The following is a 26,578-nucleotide window of genomic DNA, read 5'->3' on the forward strand; positions in this document are numbered from 1 at the left end:
AGAGGTAGATGCAGTCTCTCTCTCTCTTTCTCTCTCTCTCTCTCTCTCTCTCTCAAATCATTGCCTTCCCCTCAATACAAAAAGAGAGTGATTAATTAGTATGGCCGGCAGCTATAAAGGGTCCACGCACAGTAAGTTGTCACCAGCGGCCCTTGGGGTGTCTCTCTTTGGTGTATAGTTCATAACAGACCACACTGACATTTCCCTCGCAATTATGTGCCCACATATATTTAATGCTATCGAAAAAGCTAGGGGATAAACTTAATTTGTGGGTGGCCATGGCAACTCATATCTATGATTGAGGAAGTAATCACCAGTGGTGGTGAAGTTCAGCCATTTAACATTCTGATCAGCCTCACGGAGAAATCGGGCTGTTACAATCTAATAGCAGCACAGAGCAGAAGAGAAGAAAGTGTGGTCATTATTTTGAAGGAGCAGTTTCAGTCTGAAGGGTTCAAGTAAACTTTGAACTCCATCTACTGGATCTCTGGAGAAATACTTGTGATTCCCCTCGTTTGTATTTCCGTGTGCACTGGTTGGCTCCTTATTTCGTACAGACATTCAGGAAATAATTCTTAATGGATTCCTCAATCCTTCGCTAACGTAGGCCACAATGTTGGCCTCCTGAGAGACAATAAGAGAGAAACAAATTAATAGACAATTCATCACCTGTCCAATAAAGATGATTGGTAGTTTATGGCACAATTAGGCAGAAGCAAAGAAGGCCGGCCATGACATCTATCATAATTAGTGTAAGTGGTCCTTTAATGACAATGAGTAATATGGCAGAGAAGGAAGAGAAGATATGTGATTGTCCAGCGGGTGAAATTAACTTTGTATAGTGCAAAGAACGGAATAAATCTAGCAAGTGTTTTAGATGTAGTAAAAATAATAAACACAGAGGATCAAGTGTTCAGCAAGGTAATTTCACTTTCCCTTAATTTTACTCTCAACTATTAAATCACAAGCGGTGAATCACAAGCCAACTTCAGTCTTGTAAATAGACATAGTAGTAGCATGCTTTGGCTCAACTGCTACAGTTATAAGGTAGAGCGTGGATTTCATTAGTGTTTATTAGTTGTATAAGTTACTATTAAGTCTTATGGGCAAAAACGTTATATTCAGGGGGGAAACATACCCAAGTTGCAGGTTACTCACGGACCACGGTCACACTTTGTCAGAAAAACCGAGGTCTGCCGATAAAGGCCCGATGGGACTGCTGGAGGGCGTAAAACAATTGTGAATAATGTCAGCTCAGAAATCTTTTGGTACCTCATCGTAACAGTTAGAATACCGGTTATCAGTATAACTTTCCGTGTTATTTCCACCGAAGTATAAAGTAAAATACAAAATAAAGTATAAAATAAATACAAACACAAATACATTCTTTAATTATTGATGATTAACTGCTTATTTCGGCTGTTAATGTATTCCATTTTTCTGCAAAATATACTGCTCCCATTTATTTTCTAATTTATTTTGAAATTGAGTTCAACCGTACCGATATCAACAAATTGTATTATGTATTTTATGAGTTTTAGATTAATCTTTTCCCAATAATTTAGAAAATACGTCACATGAATATGATATGTAATAACCCTGAAGCAATTCTAAGGAAAAGTAAAGCCCCCAGTCTTGTGCTGAAACATATTTGGCGAACAGCAGATGTCAGCAACAATACCTACAAGCCTTTTAGAGTCTCTCTACCAGGAATCCAGAAGGCGAAGAAGGCAGGAGGAGGAGGAAGAGAAGGAAGAGGAGGAGAAGGAGGAGGAGGAGGAGGAGGAGGAAGTAGAGCTGTGATCTTTTTAAAAGGAGGGACCGAGGCAACTACGGGACACAGTTCCATATGTTCTGAGCTGTGAATGAAACCAGGTCTACTTCATTGTTCAGGTTTGTACTTTTTAACTTTGTCATGTGTTTTCAGAAATCTTCTTAAATCTTGTTTGTTGTGAAACAGAAGCCTCCAGCTGTTAGCTAACTAAAGGCTTGTCTTCTGATCCAGTCACTGTTGGCTCACTTGAAACCTGTAGTCTCTATCTAACCTGACTAATGTGTTCCTCATGTTCTGCAGTCTGGTCAGAAGAGGTTGAGGATGCAGCACAACGGCAGCAACAACAGTGTGACCGAGTTTCAGAAGCTGTGGGGAAGATGGAACAGCCTGTTGAACCGTTTCTATGACGACCCCAAGGTGACAAGAGACCAGACATCTTTCTTTATTTTCCGTGTACATGTTTGCTTTTCCATCAGCAAATGAGAGGGGACCGTGTTCTCTACCTGAAGGTGACGGCTGCATCATGTCTTTCTCTCTTTCACAGGTGGCGTGGCTGATGGACACGAGAGTCGGTCAGTACCTGAGCAGCCACCCCGTCTTAGCTCTGACAGGGTTGATGTTCAGCGCCATGGCTGCACTGCCCGTGGGACTGTTCCTCTCTTTTGCTCTTGTGACCATCGTCATGTCGGCTGTCGGTTTTGTTTTCTTTGAAGGTATTTGTAATCATGTCACAAACAATTTCCTACCTTCTACAATCTAAAATGTACTTTTTATTAACCAAACCCCATGTTGTTTCTCTGTGTGTATGTCAGTGTTCCTGTTGTTTGTAGGAGGGGTGACTCTGATGTGTGTGCTCCCCGGCATCGCCCTCTTCTCTGTCATGGTTGCATTCATCTCTAATGCTCTTTATGTCAGCAGCTCCAACATCTTCAGTCGCTATTATCTGACAAAGGTAATGTGTAATTTGAAAATATGTTTTGGGACCTCGCATGATTTAATTGTATCCTTGTTTTGACCACACTGTATAGTCCATACAGAAAGGTCAGTGGTAAAATCAAGTCAATTGATATTAGTGATCCTCTCTTATTAAAGGACATATGCAAGACAAGTTTATTTATACAGCACATGTTATACACACAGGCAGCTCAATGTGCTTTACATAATGAGGTTTCGAAAAAAGACAGGAAGAGAAAAATGTTTGTTGAAGATAAAGAAGTCTATAAAGACACAGAAGAGGAAAAGAGTATAAAATAAACATAAGACCAAAGTATACAATAGGCTAAAATACAATTTAAAAAAAGAAATAGATAAAAAGGCAAGTGCAAATTAAACATACAGTGCAATGTCAGTATTAGTATTAATATCTGTGACATTGTTTCTGCATTGTTTTTATTTTCTTCTCTGTTGTCCTTTATTCCTGCCAGGGAGGTAAAGTCCAGGAGGATCAGGAAGAGTCCAAGAAGAGTGAATGTGAAAGCTAAAAACTGAAGGAAATGCAGTGGCTTAATTCTTCTTCTCTCTCGAATTGTCAACTTTCATGTGGAAAAGCTGAAAATTCGCTGAGTGTCAGCAACCTTAACTACTGAAGCTCTGTTGCCGGGATTCAGTCCCTTGAATGTACCCTGTTCAGCTAATATTCTAAGCACAAATACTTCCTGATGGTTTCTGTATGTCGAAAGCCTAAATATTGTAGCTTCATATTTATTTATAAAATGTGTATGTCTACTTGTATAGAGATAATGCTCTCTATACAAGTAGACTTAAATGTCTACAACAGCCAAAGCATTGAATAACTCATCTTTCAACTGCCTTATTAGTCAAATGCAGAAGATTTATGTAAATCTAATTTGTACTACATGACCTATACATGCACTATGGAGTCATCTTGAAATGGCATTTCATTTCAAGTAATTGAGTTAAAGAGAAAATATGACTCATGGCTGAATAGTGTGATTAAGCCATGTGCTATTCCATTTTCCAAATTATGGTTTTCAGTCTGAAAAGGCGTGTGTGTTGATTAAGCTTATCTCTGCCGATATCTGATGTCCATGCCTATTATGCAAAAGAAATACACGATAGAAAAACTAACCAAAGAAATCTTAGTTGACGTGCACTTTTTTGTCGACTAATTGATCTGTAAAACTGAGTTTCTCTTCATACAGACACCACTTCATATCTTGTGTTCACTTTTAGGTTTCTTGGAAAAAAGTCATTCGGCATGAAGAAAAGCATACAAATTGACTAATGAACCAAGGAACCTTGAAAAGGAGCCCTAGAAAGAACTGTTATATGTTTGTTTGCCGTTTCCTCTAAGAGCACAATGCTGTATGTTCGTAATGTAGCCTTGAATAAATGTTCCTCAGGATTCACATCTGTGCTGGTCTTTTGTCAAAAAAGAGATGGAGAAACCAGAAACGCTGCATCATTGGCAATATAAAATGCAATCTGTTGTATGGTACACATTAATTGATACGACTATACATTTTTCCACATAAGATATCTTTGTGTATTACAAGGAACCTGATGTGATTTTAGGAAAGGAGCCCATCCTTAATATGCATTTTGGTTGTAATAATCTTTATTGGAACTATGAGTTTACTTGACATTATGTTTTGTGTAACGTTTATTTAATAGTATAACAGCCACAGAGGACATTTTTCTGCATCGAGTACTTTTACTTCTATTACTTTAGTTACATTTGCCTGATTATAGTTGCATACTTTTACTGAAGTAACATTTTCTTCTACTTGTAACGGAGTATCCTAGTGTGGTATGTATACTTTAATTTAGGTAAAGGATCTCAACACTTCCTCTATCACTGTGCATCACACTACTAGTGGTCAAAACCTAATGTGCCTTAAAAAATAAAAGGTGTACTTCTATTCTCACATGATTTCAATAATCAAACAGCAACGGAGGGTGATTCTCATAAAATCTTTAATGGAGGTGATATCATGCAACAAAAAAAACAACCACAAAGACATAGAAAGTTGAAATATTTCTTTAGGAATGACTAATTTGAATAAGAAAAAAAAAAAGTTATCAAGAGGCCTATAAATGTAATAGAAATGCACCCATTGAACACCACTCGAGTATAGACCAGCACCATATCAAATCTATTTAATTAGACATACACTTAAAATGTCAACCAGTATAAGTGCTGCAGCATTTTAATGCAAAATATAATTTTTTAGAGATTCCTTATTGCTTTACTCTCAACTTCAGTGAGATTTCAACCTTGAGATAACCGACAAGTCACCGTTTTAAGGTGTTGCCGAGTTTGTTGACGCTAGCAGAAACAACGTTTTTGCTTGATCTACATCAAAAATATGATTTTTTTTTCTTTTTACATTAAAGCTGTCAAACAATTGATGCATTATTTCCCCTTCATTACAGTAAGCTGAGGAAAAAAGATCAATAAACACATGAAAGGTTTCATTCCAAATAAGATATCCACCATTTGAAAAATACTAATATCAATGTCTAATTGATTGCTGACATTAAATTAATTAATTTGATGAGATGAAACTACAAACCTTCTAATGACCTTTGTTTACAAAAAGTTTCAGAATTATAGAGTTAGAGCAAGTTTAGAGCAATTTTAGAAAGCGATGCTTTTACAAAATGCATGTGTGTTGGCGTGTAAATGTTGCTGTTGGCATCTTTAAATATTCCAGGAGAAGGTACATGTAGAACAGTATATTCAGAAACAAAAAAAAAATGAAATACTGTGAGAAAGTCAACATAATCCTCATCAGGCACTCTGACACATTACCTCTTTTTCGCACTCTTTAATAAGACTGTACATTTGTGCATTTCATTACTAAGTCAAACAAGGTACTTTTTAGAGTCAACCCTATTTGAGACATTAAAAAACAAATTCAAGAACAAGCGTATACATATAAAAAAAGAAAAGAAAAAGAAGAAAGAAAAAAAAAGAGCCTTTTCTCCTATTTTGAACAGCAATGAAAAGAAGTTAAGGCAAGATGCTGAACGCAGAAATCCAAAGGTTGACCAGCTATGATTTTTGTTCAGCTCTGGTGTTTGTTGGCATTTACCAGATCCATCAAGAAGACTAGTGTTTTTCCCCCCCCGATAGTTGGCGCTCTGTCTCAGGCATCTTTTGTTGTAGGTCACGAGATTACATGATGTCATCTCCACACCCCCCTGAGTCTGCTGGGAGTCTCCATCTCCTTCTGCATGTTTTATGCCGGCAGGCTCAGCTTCTTGCCTTTCAACACTGAGGAGTGCGATAGAAAGATAGACAGTCAGAAAACATTCTCCTGTAGATGATTCTCAACATTTTGTTGTGCCAGAGTTTCCTCTTTCAAGGAGTGTTTAAAGGAGAATTCATTGATTTGCGTTCAGAAGTAGCCCCCAAGGGTTATAAAGACCCTTTTCAACTAAATATTTCCAGGAATTAGAGAGAAAAGAATTCCCATGTGCACATTCCTGTTTTTATCCCTCCACACATCTAAAGAACCATGGAGATTACATCTTTTTTTTTAAACAATGGAGTGCTTAAGACACAATTTTCACACAGAAGATATAACACAGAGACGAGACACTTGAGGAGAAAAAGGAGACTGAAAACGTTTGTCTCCAGTGTATTATGCATTATTATTTTAGCTTAACAACATCAAACAAATGGCAACTAAAACTGCTTGTCTCTTATGTGAAATGTCATATTTGAAGTCTGTTGTTTGTTATTTTATGTGAACTTTTTATGCTGCCGTCTTGACCAGGACTCCCTTGAAAAAGATAAAGAATCTAATTTGGAAATGTTTCAAGTAAACTGATTAAAGACATATAACTAATGTTTTTCTCTCTTGGTCCTGGGCCATCAGAAAGTACGACTAAGACCTTTTGGGGGCGAATGTGTCTGAATTTAGACTCTAGTTTGCTTTCTCCTGTTATAATTGTTTTAATATTTTGGAGAATTGATGTAATTGTTGTTTTAATGGCAAATTTCAACATCAGGCTGAGGGATAGTGGAACAATTGCCTTTTGGCTAACACTGGCACATGTACCGTGCTGTTGATCAATATGCATTATGAAAATAAGTTTCCTACAATCCTAAAAAGGTTCCTGAGGTGTGAACAGGCTTCAGGTAACAACCACCAAATCAATGAAGAAGTTGAAAAGGTCCTCAACTAGATTTTGGCACTGAGAAAACGACTGTATTGAGGTTACAGCGCAGAAACATTTGGCTCTAGTAACTGACAAACTGTGATGTCCAAGTTTTTCTAAGCAAACTAGTATAAATAGTTGCAGTTTTGGAAGCACTGCCATGCAGAAGAGTGCATTCCAATAAAAGCTACAGAGAAACAAATCCAAAGTTGTGGTTTCGGGAGATAAATTGATTTTTTTTAAATTCAACCGATGCTAATTTGAAGCTACATCAGTCTGAGTTTGCCAAATCAAGTGCGTACTTCCAAAGTGTATATGAGCACACATTCCTCTTTGTGGGTTTCCTGGGACTGTTTCCTTGCGTACTGTGAACCGACAGTAATACAAAGAGGGAATGTCTTACTAAAAAGACCACTTGATTCAAGAAGCTCAGACCTCTAAATCCACAAATTAGCTTCAGCTGAACTTTAGAATGATGTTTTACAGAGAGTACGGATTGTAGAGCTCCTTCATTGAAGGTACTCTAGGAAAGGATTCGTTCCAGTTAGGACTAGAAAAATAATGACATCATCCAATAACTCTTTCAACAGACATATAGGCATTTCACCCAGACTGCTACCTGATATACCCCTGAACTCCGCCTCAGAAAATTCACAGAGCGACTCTACAACAAAACCGATCTCACAGTACACACCCTGGCTTACAGGAAATACATACAGCTGTCAATAGTGCACACTCCTGCTACTACTCAGCATTATTCACTTCGGTTCTGCCAACCCCAAGGTCCTCTTAACCACAATACCTTTCGTCCTCCCTCCACATTACTGTCACAGCCCTCTCCTGGTTCACAGCCTACCTCTCCAACTGCCAACAGTTAATTAGTATCAATAAATTGAAGTCTGACACAGGGCCAGTTTCTCAAGATGTCCCCCAAGATGGTGTACTCAGCCCTCTCCTCTTCCTCCTCTATTTGCTCTCCTTCTCCTTGGCAAGATCATACGCGACCACGGTCTCCATTTCTACTGCTATGCTGATGACCAGCTTTACATCTCCATCAAATCCATCACCCCCACCACCCACTGCTCTCCCACTCCAGAGATCACATCACCCCACTCCTTCAAAACCTCCACTGGCTCCCCATAAAGCAAAGAATCCAGTTAAAGATTCTCCTCATCACAAACAAAGCCCTTCACAACCCTAAACCCCTTCTTATCTTTCTGACCTCCTGCACCGACACGCCCCCACCCACAACGCCAACCTCCTAACCTCTCCTACTCTGTCCAAGCATCGGACCTTCTCCATTACTGGCCCCTCCCTCTGGAACTCTCTCCCCCAGCACCTCAGACATTCTGCACAACGAATATATTTATATCTGCGTTTAACCTGTAATGCTAATGTTTTTGTTTCTTACCGTCATGTAATCTATCTGACTTGTTTATATTGTTAATGCTTTTATTGTTTCTGTTTTTACCATGTAAAGTGCCTATTAAAATGTATTATTATAATTATTATTGTGTTATGATAGACTTCAAAATCTTTTTACGGTCGCAGAATAAGGAAACATAATAATTGGTCACAACACCATATTTCATTTGTATAACAAATGTCCCTATACAGCAAAAGATAATTCATCATTTTGTTCTACATGTATTGTCTGATAATTACTCTCTTTTTTCCATGGTTATATAATGACATAATGGATGATACAAACAGGAAACTCACCTTTGGTGACATAAAGGTAGAAGAAGTCACAGTAGAGGACAGTCTGGACCAAACCGGACACAATGGCGATCATGTCGAAGAAGCCTTCAAAGTAGAAACGCCAGATCCAGTTGAAAAGATAGAGGGCCCGATACAGGCCCAGGCAGAACAGGTAGTGGGTGGTGATCGTCTCTGCCTCGCCAGTCTTGCTGATCATGAAGAGCTGCGGCAGGATTGCCACCGACTCCAGATAGATGGAGAATGTCCACAGGATCTGATGAAAATGTATATCATTCATACTAAAGTAAGATAATATGTTTACAACAGGACTTTCATCATTGTGGTTCGCTCTTATGTCCCAGTGTGACAACAATATGTGAGGTCGAACCCACCTCGAGGACAGCGAAGTCGTGGTTGATGAGAACAGCAAGACCCCCGACAGGAACAACCAGGAACTCCACTCTGAAACTGTCATGGTTGCCATCGTAGGTGGCCCTGAACTTCGCGTAGATCAGGTAGACTGTGGCATACGCACAACCGATGTAGATCACCTGGTAAACAAAGCAGAGAAGCCCGTCATTGAAGGTACTGGCAAGGGACTTGTATGAAAGGCTGCTGGTCAGAGCTGAGACATGACTGGGGTCTTACCTTCATGCTTGTGTTATAGAGGGAGATGAAGGAAGTGAGCAGATCCAAGTAGCGTGTGGTGAACACGATAGCAAACAGGATTTGGCTCTTTCCAGAGATACCTTGAACAGAGATATAAAGCAGAGTTAACATTCATGTTGAACCATCAGCAACTTCAGAGCAGCTTCACAAGTAGTTTGGATAAAACATGAATCATAAAAACGTTTCCTTGTTGAACGGTGACATCTACTGGAAACATGATGAATATGTATCTGGAAAAATCAACAGTCTCAGTCCTTTTGGACTTGCTTTTATAGGCATACATAGTTAAAATACATGTATAGTGTACTTTATTTAGAGTCATCTTACATACTTTACTAACTAATGCCATCTTAATGAAATAGCACAAACCAATTTAACAGATTGGCGGGCCTAACAGCCACTGAAGTGCATGGATTTGGGTTGCTGCACTTGCACAGTACCCCAGACATAGCAGGGAGTCATGCGAAAGCAAGGATGCAAGGGCCAAACAGAACCTCATAATATCCTTTTGGTCACAGGCAGAAATGGACATCCATCACTTATCTTTCCCTGACCTTTACTATGATTAGATATGACATTGCTTACCTTGCAAATAAGCTCAAAATGCATACAGATCCATACTGGGTGGCAGAGCAGTGGTCACCTAGCACTGACGTCTTAGCAAAAAGGTCTGGAGTTGTATATACTTTGTGTCTATGTGGCTTCTGTTTCCTCCCACAGTGTCAAGAGATGCATGTAAGGCGAATTGGAAACTCAAAATGAAATGTATTGAATGAGCTGATTTGTAGCCTGTCAGCCCCGTGATCGCCTGGCAAACGTTCCTAAACGTACCCCTGATTCTCAGCCTAACTCGTGCAGAAATGGGCTTCAGACTCCGGGAAAGGATAAGCAGGTCATGTTCCTCCAGGAGCTTGATCAAGAGTTCACTGGATCTTTGCTTATACCATCTCTCTGCCAGTGCAAGTTTAGTCTGTCCTCTTTTCAGGAGGTTTCAGAGTCCTAGCAGTGCTTGGGAACACTTTGACGTTGATCAATATCTCATCTGATCCATGTGTACGAGTGCACTTTAATATACCTAATATTACCATTCTGTTTCTCCGTTGTGTAATGGCACTTTTTCTATCTACTACACACAACATATATTGCATGTCTGTCAGTCCTGGAAGAGAGCGTTTTGGTAATTAAACCTTGGGCCAATCACTGCACTCCAAATGACCAAAGTAGGATCCCCCAGTGTGTCCTCTTGACTGCACACCACAAATTATTATTATCTGTGTGTGCTTCAAGGTGCAGTTTACCTTTAATACAGATTGTAAGAGACAGAGAGAACGAAGCATGGTAAAAGAAAAAGCATCTACTTTCGCAGCTCATCTAGCTCTGCAGCGCCTCCTGGAACGCCACGTCAGAAGCCAGACCAACTAATCGAGCACAAAACCTCAGACTAACAGAGCAGGAGTGAATGGATGGGAGATGTGTAGAGAAAGAAAAACCGAACACCAAAAGAGAAGCAAGGAATACCCCTCTAAAAAAATATACTACGCAGCATGCAGCTAGTTTAGCGCCAAATCCTAACAAAGTTAACATTAGTTAGATGATGAAAGCTATAATTAATTGCTGACTTCAATATTTAAATATACACATTTGTAGTAAAACTAGCACGTAGTCTGCTGCTAGAAGTGATGGAAGGTCCAGGCAGACATTTATGTCTGTAATCAGCAGTTAGCCCGCTGAATGCTAACGCTAATAGCCGTAGACTCCAATGAATGAGTGGGGAACGTTAGCATGCAGCTAACTTTAGCATGGAGCTTGTTGGTGAAGAGAGACAGCTAAAACGACATTTTTAGCAAATTAAAGAAAGACAAAGTTAATCAGCAACGTTTGGGAAATAATAATGAGGCATTTGTAATATAAATTATAGCTAGGGCTCACCTGCACACGACCTGCTTTTCCATATTTTGAGTAGCAGGATGATGATAGCAGCCATATGAGAGAGGTCCCCTGTCAGTCTGAAGATGTTCATTGTTGCAGAATGAAAATAACAGAGACTAGCTGTGCAGCGAACGCAGATGCCCCTTTACTACTTGGAAGTAGATCGTTTCCAACTAAATGCTGTCTTTTTGTGAAAGCTTCTCTTAATTTAGCAGCGAGCCAGTCTGCGGGCTAACCAGGATTGGAAATATGGCGAGAGTGCAGGTCGACGTGGAAGGGGGCGTGAGAAAACACACAGAGGGATTGTGATTGGACCTAAAGCTGAGTGACAGCACGAGAAGATCCGCCTTCAACATGCTGAACGGAAAAGGAGCGGAGGCTGCAGTCCAATAGTCAAAACATGACCTCCTAACGTCTAACCCGAACCACTGTTCCTTGACCTCTGTGGAAAACGTCACAGGGTCAAGGAAAGATGGGAAGGAGAATTCATGAGGAGTTAGGAAAAGACAACCGCGGTGTTTAGTATCCGACTCCACGTTAACTAAACGACGTAGTTATGACGCGACAGCAGGCGGATCTTAGTGACGTCGGTTTGCAGTGTTGAAACTACAATGTTTTGAAGACTATAAAAAAGATCATCTTAAATACTTCGTCCATGTATTCTTACAGTGCGTCATGCAGACGACACGAACAACCTGGTTCAAAGTATTACTTTATTAACAACATAAACAACCTGGTTCAAAGTATTACTTTATTAACAACATAAACAACCCGGTTCAAAGTATTACTTTATTAACAACATAAACAACCCGGTTCAAAGTATTACCTCATTAACGAGGAAATGAAAGAAGGAATATGAAAGTGAAATCAAGATATTTTTCAGAGTACAAACTGTTTTATTGTTCAGTTTCAAACATGCTGAATTAAATACGTTATCCCACTAACAATGTGTGTCATATGTGTGCCTCATATCCCTTTATGTTGTTATGGTTTATATGCAGAATATAATCTGATTATAAGAATATGCAGACAACAGTTTATGAAACGCCACACAACTGTCTTCTATTGTAATGTGACAAAATAGTTGAATCAAAAGATGATAATCAGAAACATGAGTGAAGAGCTCGTCCAGTTTAACACTTTCATCAAAGCTTCTGTATAGCTGAAGTCAAATAAAAGAATGAGGGCTGAGGCTGCAGTTTGACAATGTAATCAATGTTCTGTTATAGTATTTCTTTATGCTCTATTTTACCTGTCTGGTGACTCTGTTTTGTTTTGTGCTGCATCTTTATATTATCAACATCAGAGCCCTAATGCAAAGTGGGGTCCTATGCTGTGTATTGCATTATGTATACATAGCTGTATTTTACCTCCTTAAAAAGTTTGCTGATAGTCTTTTGAGTCAAGTGAACAACATCACATATAGGCTCAGCCGTGTCACCGTTCCTCCACATTGCATATTGCTTTCTAAATTCCCTCCTTTCCTAGATTACTCCATCGCCAACAAAAGGGGATGTGGTTCACTTCTAACTACTTCTTACAGAAAATGGTGTTCATATTTGGTGATAACAGGCTGATTTATAATGACACAAACATGTAAATTCATCTGTAAAACTACTTGCACTTGATATCATAAATGCCATCGTTATTATGTCATTTGACTATAAACACAATTAAATGCCTCATGTTTATGATAATCCACAGAGTTACCGTTCAGTTGCAAAGGATAGGAAAATAAGTAGGAACAAAGTCTTGAGGAAGTGCAATATACCCGCTTCCCATGTTGTCAGCCTCATGCAAGTAATAATGTGATCATTCTCAAGCTGCCAAGTCTCAGACATGGACCGGTTGATTTGGTTCTCTCTCCTGCTCAGCTACCTGCCAGTAACAGGTAAGATGTCTTTCTAAGCATCATGTAATCAGTCCTTTAGGGAATAATGTTTTTTTTAAAGGGACTTTTCCACATAAGCAATATGAATTAAGCATAACATTCTTTTTAACAGTAGCTTTGTGGTTTCTCTGAAACATTTTGGGCAAGAAGTTGAATGTTTAATCTGTTAAATGTTTCGCCTTTCATTCCAGAGGGCATGACAAAAGATGACAGCTGCTTATCACAGCCAAACAAGGTGATGTGGCGGCAAAGCGGACAAAATGCTGTTCTCAAGTGCCATTCACATTGCTCAGCCAAAGGCCTGCATTATGAGTGGTTTGCCTTTAGGGAAAACTTCCATCTTCGTCTCAACCAGAGTAGCGAATCTCCGAAGTACAGTCTGGACGGAGCATCTTTACACATTAAGTCACTTCACGTTAACGACAGCGGGATCTACCACTGTGCTGCAGTATCGAGTGGAGACCCAGCACCCGGCGCCCAACATGTAGGGTTGGGTACAACTCTTGTCGTGAGGGGTAAGAGTGTAAAATTACAGGTGAAGCACAGATGTGTTGATTTAACATGACTTGGGAGAGACAGCTGTTCTTTTGTTTTCAGAACGATTTAAAGCAATGACGAGGCCCATTATGATGGTATCATGTGTCCTCTTGGCCATCTACAGCTTGGCAGTAGTTATACTAATGATAAAGAAGGTACATTACTTTTACATATTTAATTTCAAATGTTGTGCATTGTTAAGATCTATCAAAGTTCATAAAAACAAGACTAAATACTGAAAATGTACTGTTGTGAAATGTGTGTTCCTCTCGGTTCCAGTATGGCTGCAATATGAGCATCTGCAGAAGTGTGCCCAAAACTAACAAGGTTGGAGAAAACTATCGGATTTTCTTAACAATTTGTGTTTGATGTGTTCACGAAATGGGGGGAAAAGCCAACAGAAAAAAAAAGAGGAACAGGAACAACTGTCCAGAAAAAGGCTCATACAGCAACTCCAGTGACAAAGCAGTTGTTGACCAGCTTTTCTTAATACCTTGAAAAAAGCACTCTCCAAATGTCTCTGGTTTATAACAAATTCATTCTCAACTTTCGAAACAGAAAAACTCTGCTAAAAAGGCACAGTTTCGTGATGTGCTGCAAGAAATGTACAGCAGAAGGAACTTGGGCAACAGCAAAAAAACTGTGAGCAGAAACCATTCTCAAGCTGAGGTAAATGTTGTTGCAGCATGTTGTGGTTCGATTTAGTCAACAGAAAGATTGAGTAAGCGTGGCACTTCTGCATAGTTTGTGTTACAGAAAGTACATTGTCTTGCCACCATTTTCATATAGAATTTAATCACGTTGCAGGCTGCAAGTACAGAGTGCAAGAACTCAACTGATGACATCTATCAAAATCTCTAAGTGTCATAAAAGGATATTAAATGACAGTCGCAGAACTCCATCATCTGGACTGAGAGGACATTGTATTGCCATAAAAAACACCTGAGAGAGGACGCCATGATGTGACAGAGAAAGTGAGCAAATCATCAAAGGCTGCAACTACATTGTGTGCTTGGTCACCTTTTCTCATGAAGTGAGACATAACAACCTTTTTCTCCAATTTCAGCAATGATGGACAGACAGCTCCCTCTTAAGGCATTTGTAGTTTTATTTATGTTCTGTTGATTGTAATGATTGTGGGGGCACCTTCAACCTTTTTGAAAACCAGTACAGTGTTTACATGGGAAAAGAAATAAAGAAAATCCAGTTCAATTCAGAAATCTAGAGTCACATGATTTTAATTCCTCAATTTAATTATTTTATATATTTGTGATGGTAATGCATCTGATAGAAAACAGTTTAAATGTACAGGAATAGAAAGTAGCACAGGTAATTTAAGACAGATCATGTTGTTCACTATTGAAAGTGGAAAGTGGTGAACCCAGGCTTGTGAGATTGTGTGTGTGTGTGTGTGGCCCGTGCATTTGTGCACACAAAACAAGGAATTCCCACTAGTTCATTTATTTAGTTTTTCACTCCAGGCTTTTATTATAATACTTTTCCTTATCAGATTACACCTAATTTTGCAATTGTGCAACAGTGCAAATAAGGCTTTAGAAGACAACAACAATTCCCTTGAGAGGATTCATAATATTTTGATAGTATCATATCAAGATTATACAACTAACCCTAACTCAGAATACATTTACATTAAGGCAATATGTTAACAACCTGATGTGTTTGTTAGGCAACTTGCGGTGTCATATTCTGTACAATAACTTTTATTCAAATACCAACAGAAATAATCCAGACAGATAACATTATCATTTACTTTAAGTCAAAGTGGATGTTTACATGGCAATGTACATTTTTACACATTAAAAGCTGTGATATGAACCTTTGGATTCATACCATTCACTCAAACATCCTTTGTGCAAAGTCTGTGTGGATTATTCCCTCCCAGCCTTCTATCTCCAATGATTAAGCCTAAAATGTGTGAGCCACGTTTTGACTTAAAACATTTAAGCTCTCCTCAAGTATTGTTTAACATGTACAGTGACACACAGGTCTGTAAAGCCCTACAGATCAATACAATAAATGCATGGAGTTGAATTACTGTATTTTGGAGCAAGGCAGGAATTAAAAGGTCCTTGATTGAACTAAATATGTTTGTACATAGCTTCCTTTTAACAATGTCTTGGACTTTTTCTTTTTAATTCGCTGTTACCATAGGGAAAGATGCATACTTCTATTGTTCACTACAGTATGAATCACTTAACCTAATTTACATTCAGCTACAATGTTTCACCAAGTACAGTTCCTCTATTAAGAACAAAACAGTATGTTTCACACGCCTTCTGAGGTATTGGTCCTTTTTTGCAGAGCACAGCAAACTCACAGGATGTTCCTGTTAATTCTCTCTCTATATATATATATATATATATATATATATATATCTATATATATATATAATTTCCTCAAATCCCAGTTGTAGAAATAGCAACAGGCTTAGCCGTCAATGTACTTTCTGTCGACTGTGTGACTGTTGCGTATGGAAAACGGCCTCCAAGCGAGGGCCTGCAGAGCAGCGACACACATGGGCACCAGACACACCAAGTAGAACATGACATTCTGGAGACTCTCTGAGGCGCTGCAAACAATGAGACATTGTGTTCAAGTGTTTGTACGTTTATATTCATTTATAACTGTGCCGATGTAGGTGTCACCATTTCACTTGTTGCACAGTGTTATGGCAATAATGTGAAACTGTAAATGCAACAACCTCAGCATGTTCGGCAGATGTTGATAATGATTGAATAAGATGTTGATATGAATAACAGCACAAGCTGCAATCGCCAACCATTAAAATAAATTATTTAAAAAAGGACCACGCTCACTAAACTATGTATACTTTACATGACAGATGTTCATTTTCCAGAGTATAATAAAGGTTTATAGATTAGCTTCCAATTGCTGCTTCCAGGGAGAAACTGGCTCCTATTCCTTTGAAACTCAATTGAAAGGTTCATATATTTTTTTGAGTCTGTCGTAAAATGCACTGGACTATTCTCCTAGAACACACCTGTGAAGAGTGAACCCATCCTTTCAATCCATCACAAATCAATTTACTGGAAGTTAATTGTCATAATATAGTGGCACGTGTAGAGAGCTGGACATCAAACTGAACATTTAAGGCATGTTTGGGAAATGGTTGGCAGTAATATAAAGTATACAGTGGACCGCTTATAATATTCATATTTTACTTGAGAATATGGCTAAGCCTAGGGGAGCAAACAAATATTACTTGATACTGAAGTAGTACTACAACAGAATGGTTACCATCCATAAAAATAACTGCTTTAATAAGTTTTTTGTTGTTGTTGTTGTTAGACTCATTTGGTTCGACTTAAGTTTTGACCTTTAAATTGAGAAGAAGCAAGAAACTCTGTACCTTTTATTTGAATCCCTTGCAGCGTCCTTCAGCTCTTCATATCCAAACTGGTTGAGGATATTAAGCACCATCATCGGGGCTAGAGACTGAGCCGGTTTAGTGAACAGAGCATTCGTCCCGAAGACCATGGAGGAAAGAGGGGAACTGTAGAGGAGGCAAAATACAATACAATACAATATCACCAGTCAAATAATAAGAATATGTTTGGTTATCCTGCCGTAAGACCCTGCAGCGTATAGTGCGAGCAGCGGAGAGGATCATCGGTGCCCCCCTCCCCTCCCTCCAGGACATTTATAACACACACCTGGCCGCAAAGCACTCAGCATTGCGGGTGACTCTACTCATCCCAACCACCACTTCTTCGGCCTCCTGCCTTCTGGGAGGAGAATGAGGAGCCTCCGGGCGAGAACCAGCAGACTAAGGGACAGCTTCATCCACCAAGCCATCAGGATGCTGAACTCCCTCCCAGCACTCCCCCCCCCTTCTTCTTTGCACCAGTCACTTTTACCAACGCTTACATTTTTTTAAATATTTTTTTATATATTTGCACATGTGGTATTTTTGATAAAAAAAGTTGACTTGACTTGACTTGACTTAAATCAATAACAACATGACGGATTGGCTTCATTAGATACATCATTTGGCGTTGGTTACAAAAGTGTTCTATTGCATAATTTCATTTTTATTGTCTGATGACGTGCTGTAAATGGGTATGTGAAGAATGACTGAGTTTGTGGAAGTATGCTGATGAAGATATTTGTTTTACCTGCGCTTGTACTTCTGCAGGTCTGTGTCAATGACGTCAGCCAAAGGCAAGCCAAAAAGACTGAAGGCTGCTTGGATCATGACCCTGCATAAAAGATAAGAATGACGGTATAACTCAATCAAAGTGCACTGAAAATAAACTGTAATTATAAGAAAAAGTGAAAGCGTGTTAGACTAACAGTTGTATCACCTCTTACATGTTAATAGTGAGAAAGAAAGCCATAAAATAGTAGTTATGAGGACCGAGTGCAAACATGACAGCTGCCATTCCAGCTTCTATGTAGAAGGTGAAGAGGATTATCCGGTAGTAGCCAAGATCCCGGATCAGTCCCTGACAGCTCAATACTAACAACTGGGATGGAGAAAAGGGTCAGGAACTGCACATTCATATAAAGTAGCAGTTTATAAAGTAGGATGACACACATGTTCTTGCTGTTGCATTCAGGTGATTGTACAGAGCTCTGAGAGTGGGTTATGTTGTAAGTAACAGTCAATATGGTCCTTTGAGGTAATGGGAGGACAAAAGAAGATGAAAAGCCAGTGAGGGACAATACCTGTGGACAGATGAATCCTGCTCCGTACATGATGCTCTTGGCCAGTGATGGAAGCACATTTGGAGGAATCAGGTGCTCAGCAAATATCATGGTAAAATTATTGAAGAAAGCCAACAGGAAAACCTGGAAGAAGTTCATGCACACAAAATGTAGAAAGTCCCTGTTGCTCAGAATTTGCCATGTCAAAGTTGTTAACATGGAGAAGGAAAAGAGTGATTGATGGGAAGTCTGATCAGGAGACTTCTCTTTCTCTAATTCAGATCCTTTGTTGTTATCAAAGTGGCTCTCACTGTAGAGGCCTGTGTAGAGCATGCAGAGACAGCTCAGGATAGCGATCAGCACTGTGAAGCGTTGGAAGGACGCAAAGTCCTCCATGTTACTGGAAAACACACCACAGAATAGGACACTGGAGGAGCCAAGGAGAGACGCCACCTGGGAAATACAAGGTGTGGGATATGAGAGGGATTAATTACCCTGTTGGCTGAGAGGCATTCAGAGGAAATAAAGTGGAAGCGTTTGGTATACAAAGTCCACACCTGGCTGTAGTTCACAAGTCTTAGTCGGCTCTGATGGTGGCTGGACATCTCTGCAAACAACGCACACTGTGCCAGCAGAACAAAAGTCAACATGGCGTCAAAAGCACACAGCGCCACCATCAAGTGTACGCCACTCAACCAGTCACCGGGGGCGTAGGTCTGCCATGGGAACCAGGCTAGGAGAAAAGCCAGAGAGTAGAGGGGAGCACCATACAGGATGGAGAGACGTCTCTGAGAGCAGCAAGGCACCTTGGAATTATCTTGCAGGTAGCCAAAAAGAGGGTCGTTGATTGCATTCCACACCATGAACACCACCTGTGGAGATATTGATTAAAATGTTTAAAGTAGGGCTCTATTAACTGATAAGTCAAGCAACAGAGAGTTGTTATTGAAGCTCATTCCAGCTTCTCAAATGTGAGGATATGGCAGGTTTTCTGTAATTTACATGATTGTAAACTGACTATCTTTGAGTTTTGGACAGTTGGCCGGATGAAATATGCAATACGAAGACATCAACCCACACTCTGGGAAATTGTAATGAGTATTTGTTCACTTATTGCTCAAACATGTATCAACTATAACAGAATCGGAATCATCTTGAATGGCCAAGTAGATGTGCACACACAATTCATTTGACAGAGTGGCTTGAATTTGACAACGACATTTGACTACTATGTACAAATATAAATATATATATATTGGAAAACGTATTTATAGGTCTCTCTCTCGCTCAGCTTTTCAGAGTAGCTTCTCTGGTTGGACAAGAGTTTATTTGTAAGCCATAATTTATTGTTCCTCTATGTACACATACATTGTCTAGTCAGCAAACACATATCCTCATGCAAACTAATGCAAGTGTCAGTGAGTTCATGTGACTAAAACAATTATGGGAGCCCATTTACGCCACTGTAATAAAAAATTAAGATCCATTAAGTCATAATTATGAGATACTATTTTATAATTTGTATTTAGTATATCATTATTATGAGATACTATCTCATAATTTCGATATAGGACTTAATGTTTTCATCACAGTGTCAGAAATGAGCTTCCATAAACAATGAATGATCCAGAGTAAAAAAAGAAAGAAAAGAAACAACAGCTTAATCGATAGATAACATACTCACTTGTGATTTGTGGAACGCTCCCTCTGATATATTGTATTTATTGACAAAAAGTTTGACATAGTAGAAGCTGAATAAGCTGTTTATCATGCCAGCTCCCAGTGTAGTCATAGAATAAGCCACAGCTGCAGGATTGAGCCCAAAGTAGTTCGCACGTCGGAAAGCATCCATTCTCCCGGATCAGGGTGTCTTCTGCGCGGCCGCGACTGCTCAGGTAACAACGAAGTTACCTGTTGTTTAGCATTGCTACAAATGATTGATAATAGCAAAAAGGCGTTCAGTGCGGAGCTTGTTCTTGTTCCAGTCGTCTCATTTACATGATGTCACGATGGTTTTGTCCCCCCGTTGAGGAAACTACTTGTGTTGGCGGAAACTGTTTTAACTTGTATCATGTCAAACTCGATTCCAGCTACGTCACAAACAAAACAAACATTTGATTGGCCAGAAGAGTTCTCTGGTTCAATCTGCTGCTATGTGATTGGTCGACAAGAATGGCTGTCAACGGAAGCAAAATGTTAGTTCAACGGGGACCTCCTCCCCACCCCCAACATATTCAACTGTTAAGCTTTTCTTTAGAACTTGACTTTAAATCGTATTAAAATATGATTTCAAAATTCGGTTACAATAAAGAGGTTTTAAAAAATACTGGTCTTTTATCTCAGCTATATCTGCCACCTGCCGGATGCTGGAGTGTATTTGCCACGTTGCTGTAAAACAGTCTCAACTTAACGCCTCACACACACGCACACACACACGCACACACAGGGAGGATGTAGTTCACATTCCTCCACACACGGTGGTGGACGGCAGACAACTTCTGAATGCTCCTCTCAGCACACAAACCTGTGTGTCAGGTTTGTCTCAGGTGAAGCTGCAGGCAGACTATCAAAAAAATGTTAACCGACGTGATTTTGGAGGAAGATTTTGACAAGAATGGAGAGGCGTGGTACGACCCGCGGGATCTTGAACGCGGTAAGAGACGCTCGGCTTTGAGGTCGCACCCTAAACTCTGATCGGAGTGGACTGATGTGTTATTATTTGCTAATAAATATACACTTGGAGTAGGCTATTATGGTTGTTTGTGAAGTTGGCGATGATGTGTTTTCTCTGCATTGATAACATGACTCAAGCTCCATTTGGCTCAGAGATGAAATTAGATGGAAGTCTGTCTCTACACTTGTGATACATAGTCACACCAGTCATGAGTTGAAGGCTGTGGCCAGAGGTCCTGCGTTGTTTGTTTTCTGAAATACTTTTCATGTGTGTGGTTTGAGATAAAGAGACTTGTAGGTGGAGTACTTTATTAATGCATAAGACACATTGTGATTACAGCAGGCAAGTAACACTAAACATGTACGAATTAAAAAGGGAGCAAATAAATATGGCCATGAATACTAAGAAATAACTAGGAGGAAACTAGAACCTGACTTTCTAATATGGGCTGTATCTCAAGCTCTGGGATTGCGCTTGCATACATTGTAGGATTATTTGTAAATGTAATATACATTGTGTGTATACTCACAGGTAGAGGTATGTTACAATACAGATATAGTGATAACAAATATCTAAATATAGACAGATTGTCGGAATGTTGTAAAGTGTAAGAGAGCAGCAGAGAGTATTGGAAAGATTAATCAGAAACATTATAGAACTAAACTTATTAGTTGATTAAAAAAAAAATAATAACCATCATCTATTTGCCAAGAGAAAAAAGCCAAACATTTGCAATTGCTATCTTCTTAAGTGTGAGGATCTGATAATTGTATTTGGCATATATGAAAATAAATTGAATTGAAGGCTTCCTGGAGCAATTTACAGAGAAGCTTAATAAAACTGTTTTACTGTTTGGAGATTCAGATGAACAGTTTGTGCAGCATCCTCCTCTCCTCTAATAACTCTAAGGAATTCAGAGTAGGGCTCAAGGTTGGTATTTGTTTACCACGTGACATGATTGTTGAAATAAAACCACCGGGCATACACTGCTTATTGCGTGAAACCTGTTTGGTTTCATTGCATTGTTATTAAAGCGGCCCCACATTAGGCACGCTTCACTTCGGCTCAGAGGGCGATTCGACAATGTTGCTGGACAACATCCAAACTCTTAAGAGAATTTAGTGGGAAAAGTGTTCACAAGGAGATCCCAAAGCATGCCTTAGCTTCCTCTGTGCATGAGACAAAGAGATGTGCGCACCCTTTACGCGTCTAGTTCTACCCATTGCCTGTGTTTGGGCATTGAAACAGTATGCACCACCCGCCCAGACAAATTCCTTGTATGTGTAACATACCTGGCAAATAAATGGTTCTGGTTCTGATTCTGTCGTGTGTTTACATGTTTTCCTTCTATCGGTCTTCTGTCTTGTGTTTACATGTTTTCCTTCTATCGGTCTTCTATCGTGTGTTTACATGTTTTCCTGTGTTTTGACAGATCTCCACTTGGCAGCGGAGCTTGGGAAAACCCTCCTGGACAGGAACCATGAGCTGGAGCAGGCCCTGCAGCAGATGTACTCCACCAACCAGGAGCAGCTGCAGGAGATAGAGGTGATAAATGTTAGGAGGGAACTAATCAAGAGTTCTTGAGGCACTGTTCAACTAACCAAGATCTTACGGTTTTGCTACAACATGTTTATTTTTGTATTAATATACAATCCCTAAATCAATACAAGATTAAACTCTCTGGAAGTTATGTTTGTCTAACTTAATACAGCGCAGCATGGATTTTTCTTTCCCTGGGAGTTTTCAGGTGAAGCTTATAAATAAACACAATTAGGTCTTTTGTTTCAGTGCTCAGACATTTCATTTTGGCGCACACAGACAGTGCTGAATTATCTATTTGAGTTTGAGCACATGGCATTAAGCAGGCCAACAAAGATAAGAGCCTTAATTTGTTTACGGTAGTTAGAGGGCCTGTGGCTTGAGGATTTATTGAGGTTGATATGGTAATCCTCATACGTCTCGGTGACCCTCATCCTCATGCAGTGTCCGCCACTGGTCCTGCACTACACTAATGACAGCCTCAAGGATACAGGGGCTGTGCTGCTGCACTAGATACATGGTTGCATTGATCTCTACCAGAGAAAAGTAATTTAGTCGAAAGAAGAGACGGGACTATTGCAGAAACATCTTTCTCGATAATGGCTATTCTTGTCAACCACGCAATATAGCTCACAGACTCATGTTTTATTTCTCTGCAACTATATTAGGAGTCCTTTTAAAGGCCCTTAGTAGGTAGCTCTTTGCCTCTAAGGAAACATTTGTTTGTTTGGTAATACAATATATTGGCCTGGGATATAAAACCCAGGCCAAGATGTGTGTTGAAATGTGCTACATCCTCTTTTTCTTTTTCTATGGGTCAGTTTTAAAGGGGTTTAAAATAAAAGACTTTGAAATAAAAAAAAAAGTCAAGGACAATTTTCAAGGTCTCAAATACCATTTTTTATTTGTCCAACTCAGAACAATACAAATATTCAGTCTGCAATGATATAAAACAGAGAAAACATGCACATCAGTTTTACCTGACCATTACAGACTTTTTGATTTATACACATGTAATGTATTACCGAACCTGAAAATCACAAATGAAGTTAATTCTTTGTCCGTTCCCTCCCTGATTCACCAGCACCTGAACAAGCAGGTGAACCTGCTGCGTCAGATGAACGACCAGCACGCCAAAGTGTATGAGCAGCTAGACGTGGCTGCCAGGGATCTGGAGCAAGGCAACCTGAGACTGGTGCAGGACAGCCGCCTGGCCCAGCAGAAGATCCACAGGTCCGTCTACCAGTTCTGACTGAATTTGTATTTAAATGATATATTACATAATTATATATTAATTATTTTAATGTGTGTAGAACCTCAGAACCACATTCTTCTTTCAGTCTCACAGAGACTATTGAAGGCCTTCAGACCTACATGGAGGACCTGCAGACCCAGGTGGAAGAGCTAAAGACAGCCCAGGCAGAGCGAAACAAACGAGAGCTGGCGGAGCAGCGACGCAACCTCGGAGCCCAGAGTGTGTCCTGCCTCAAAGAGCTGTATGACTTACAACATGACAGGTATTTCATGTGTGTGTGAGTCATTGCACATATTCCAGTGGACAGTGCTAATATCAGAACCACAGGATGAGACAGAGGGACTTTTTCCAGGGAGGGAACATGTTGTGAGATAAAGTCACAATAGTAAAGTAGTTTACCAACAACATATTCAGGTGTATCTGTCTGTTCTACTCGTAAATCCCCCTTCATCTCTTAACCTCACGGCTGTCTCAGCCTCTTGTATGCTGACTGGACACCTACAGGTGACCCAGAGCCCGACCAGACGTCCCCCTTTAGACATAATCCAGAGGAGGAGGAAGTTAATCCTCGAATATTGTCAGCCGCGTACTAACATACACACAACTGTTGCTGTAACTTGATACGTGTCATGTCATTTGTTTGATGTGCTTTGGAGAGAGCAGAGATGTAATTTATTGTTTGTTGGTCAACAAAACAATGGTTACTCTTGTGTTTCTATATATATGTACACAGACAATTTGTCATGGCAGCCCACAAGGGGCATTTCAATAGTGGAAACAATAAAACAAGAGGTCTAGTAAATAGCATATTATGGTTATAGTATATTTAATTATTACTATAGCCAAAATGCTGCTTAAATTGCTGCATAATAAATGCTTTAACCCTTTAATCACAATTAGTTCCCTTGATAGAGATCTGACACTTCATGATAAATACATTTACTGCATTAAAAGCATTGATTAAATGTGTTTTTGTTTACCCCAAAAGAATAGCATGTGGGGAGGTGAATTAGTTTGTTCAGCCAGTCTCCCTCTGAGGTTGCCATGTCCCCGACAACCTATGACAAAGTCGGAGTAGAAAGACAAAATCCAGGGGGTAAACCCCTACAAATCACTCGATATTAGACACTAAGAATTGAGGTTTTAGTTAGTGAATTAAACTGTAAAAGTAGGCCAAATTAAAAATGATACCCTTAGCTACACCTCTGTTTACAACGATTCATGTTTTGTGATCTCCGTGTTTGTTTTAAAGTGCTATTTTCACACATTTGTTGACATTTCCCCATCCTGGCTCAGGCATCTAGACCACGATGGTCTGCGTGTGGATGGACTCTGGTCCCCGCGGAGCTCTTTCTATGACAGAGACAGACGCCAAGACCCGGAGGAGGAGAATGCGGCTCTCCAGCGCTCCGTCCAGACCATTAAGAGCCAGATCGCTGTGGAGCGGAGCCGCAGGGAGGCCGCAGAGCGCGAGAGGGAGTTGACATTAAGGGAGAACATAGGGCTGGAGGAGCAGCTGGCCTCGCTGGCCGGCTGCCCGGCCAGGCAGAAGGAGCTGGAAGCCCAGCTGGAGCAGCTGCGGCTCCTGTGGCGCGCCGACTGCGCCAACAGGTAGGCCTGACTTATATACAAACTAGATTAAAATTGTCATATTATTTTGGCTCTCATTTATGACTGACACTTAGCGATACAACATTTGACATACAGCACAAGGACAGACCTATAATAGGTGTAATTACTTCTCAAAATACTTGACTTGTGCCTCCTTGTCCCCTCCACTCTCCCCAGTATCAGAAGACCGGAGCAGCTGCTGTTGCCCGATAAAGTGTTCTTCGCCTCAGAGGACAGATCGAGCTCAGGGCAGGACGAGATCGAGGAAACGGTAGAAAAGGACGAGGAGCAGAGACAATACGTCCGGCAGAGGTGTAACAGTGACAGTGTTTTGAGAACGGCGAGCACAGACGAGATTCGCCGCGGTCACGAGCAGCTGTGTATAAGGCGAACAGAGGCGGTGAAACAGAGGGGCATCTCTCTGCTCAACGAGGTGGATGCACAGTACAGCGCACTGCAGGTGGCGTATTCAAAGCATGTCCGGTACAATTCATGCATGATAAATATTCAGAATGAAGTAAGCAGTGAGTAGTAAAATATTTTTTATTGTTTAGGTGAAATACGACGAGCTGCTGCGGCGGTGCCAGCAGGCAGACGGGCCGAGCCATCAAGCCGCGCAGACGCCCAACGGGCCCTTTGCGAGCAGCCGCACCCGCCGCCGCCGGTCCTCTACTGCTCAGTCTTATGCAGCAGTGGTTCTGGACGGCCAGCAGCCCGAGTACAAGGCTCTCTTCAAGGAGATTTTCACCTGCATCCAAAAGACCAAAGACGACCTCGGCATCAACAGAAGTCCATTCGAGGCCAGTGGCTCTGCCTGAACATTGTATTATTCATAAACCAGGGACTTGCACTAGTTTGTCTGTCAAAGTTTTTTGACAAAGTAGAAACTTGGTTGCTTTGCTATAAAAACATAATAGCCAGAGGGTGTGGATGGATCTTCTGTCATTTTGATACGTCTAGGCTTTTGTTAGTCAGCACTGTTCCTTTTATACCGTCCTTATCAAATAAATTAAGTGTTATAAAATGTGTTGCACAAAGCAGCTGTGTGAATATTGACATTCAACAACAAATTTGAAAAAAATTAAAACCATAGATGAAAATATTATTGTATGGGGAGATATTTATAGTGAGACTAATATATACTATCAGATTCTCAGCTAAAAGAAACTACAGTATTCT

At 40.1% G+C, this 26,578-nt stretch overlaps 3 protein-coding genes and 1 long non-coding RNA gene across 4 annotated transcripts; 2 read left to right on the forward strand and 2 right to left on the reverse strand.

Moving 5' to 3' along the window:
* Positions 1-4,689: 4,689 nt before the first annotated feature.
* LOC306749939 (ER lumen protein-retaining receptor 2) lies at positions 4,690-11,335 on the reverse strand. Its single transcript, XM_079233298.1, has 5 exons — positions 11,204-11,335; positions 9,254-9,354; positions 8,998-9,156; positions 8,627-8,879; positions 4,690-6,014 (listed from the first exon to the last, which is right to left on the reverse strand). The coding sequence occupies exons 1-5, from the start codon at positions 11,292-11,294 to the stop codon at positions 5,980-5,982; spliced, it is 639 nt and encodes a 212-aa protein (XP_079089424.1). The 5' UTR covers positions 11,295-11,335; the 3' UTR covers positions 4,690-5,979.
* A 2,532-nt stretch (positions 11,336-13,867) lies between these two features.
* On the forward strand, positions 13,868-14,843 carry LOC306749305. Its single transcript, XR_013771178.1, has 2 exons — positions 13,868-14,300; positions 14,439-14,843. It is a non-coding gene; the product is annotated as an uncharacterized lncRNA (long non-coding RNA).
* Positions 14,844-16,032: 1,189 nt separating this feature from the next.
* Positions 16,033-20,189, reverse strand: mfsd13al (major facilitator superfamily domain containing 13a-like). The gene is made up of 7 exons (XM_079233853.1): positions 20,005-20,189; positions 18,878-19,192; positions 18,342-18,773; positions 17,985-18,139; positions 17,789-17,872; positions 17,023-17,166; positions 16,033-16,221 (listed from the first exon to the last, which is right to left on the reverse strand). The coding sequence occupies exons 1-7, from the start codon at positions 20,170-20,172 to the stop codon at positions 16,080-16,082; spliced, it is 1,440 nt and encodes a 479-aa protein (XP_079089979.1). The 5' UTR covers positions 20,173-20,189; the 3' UTR covers positions 16,033-16,079.
* Positions 20,190-20,894: 705 nt separating this feature from the next.
* On the forward strand, positions 20,895-26,384 carry cdr2a (cerebellar degeneration-related protein 2a; the record flags this gene model as incomplete). The annotated part of the gene is made up of 7 exons (XM_079233160.1): positions 20,895-20,973; positions 22,427-22,539; positions 23,618-23,766; positions 23,874-24,050; positions 25,085-25,399; positions 25,577-25,859; positions 25,954-26,384. 7 exons carry the CDS (start codon positions 20,895-20,897, stop codon positions 26,215-26,217), a joined length of 1,380 nt encoding a protein of 459 aa, XP_079089286.1. The 3' UTR covers positions 26,218-26,384.
* Between the last annotated feature and the right edge of the window lie 194 nt (positions 26,385-26,578).

The sequence above is a fragment of the Taurulus bubalis genome (genome assembly GCF_910589615.1).
Source record: "Taurulus bubalis genome assembly, chromosome: 17".
Taxonomy (NCBI): domain Eukaryota; kingdom Metazoa; phylum Chordata; class Actinopteri; order Perciformes; family Cottidae; genus Taurulus; species Taurulus bubalis.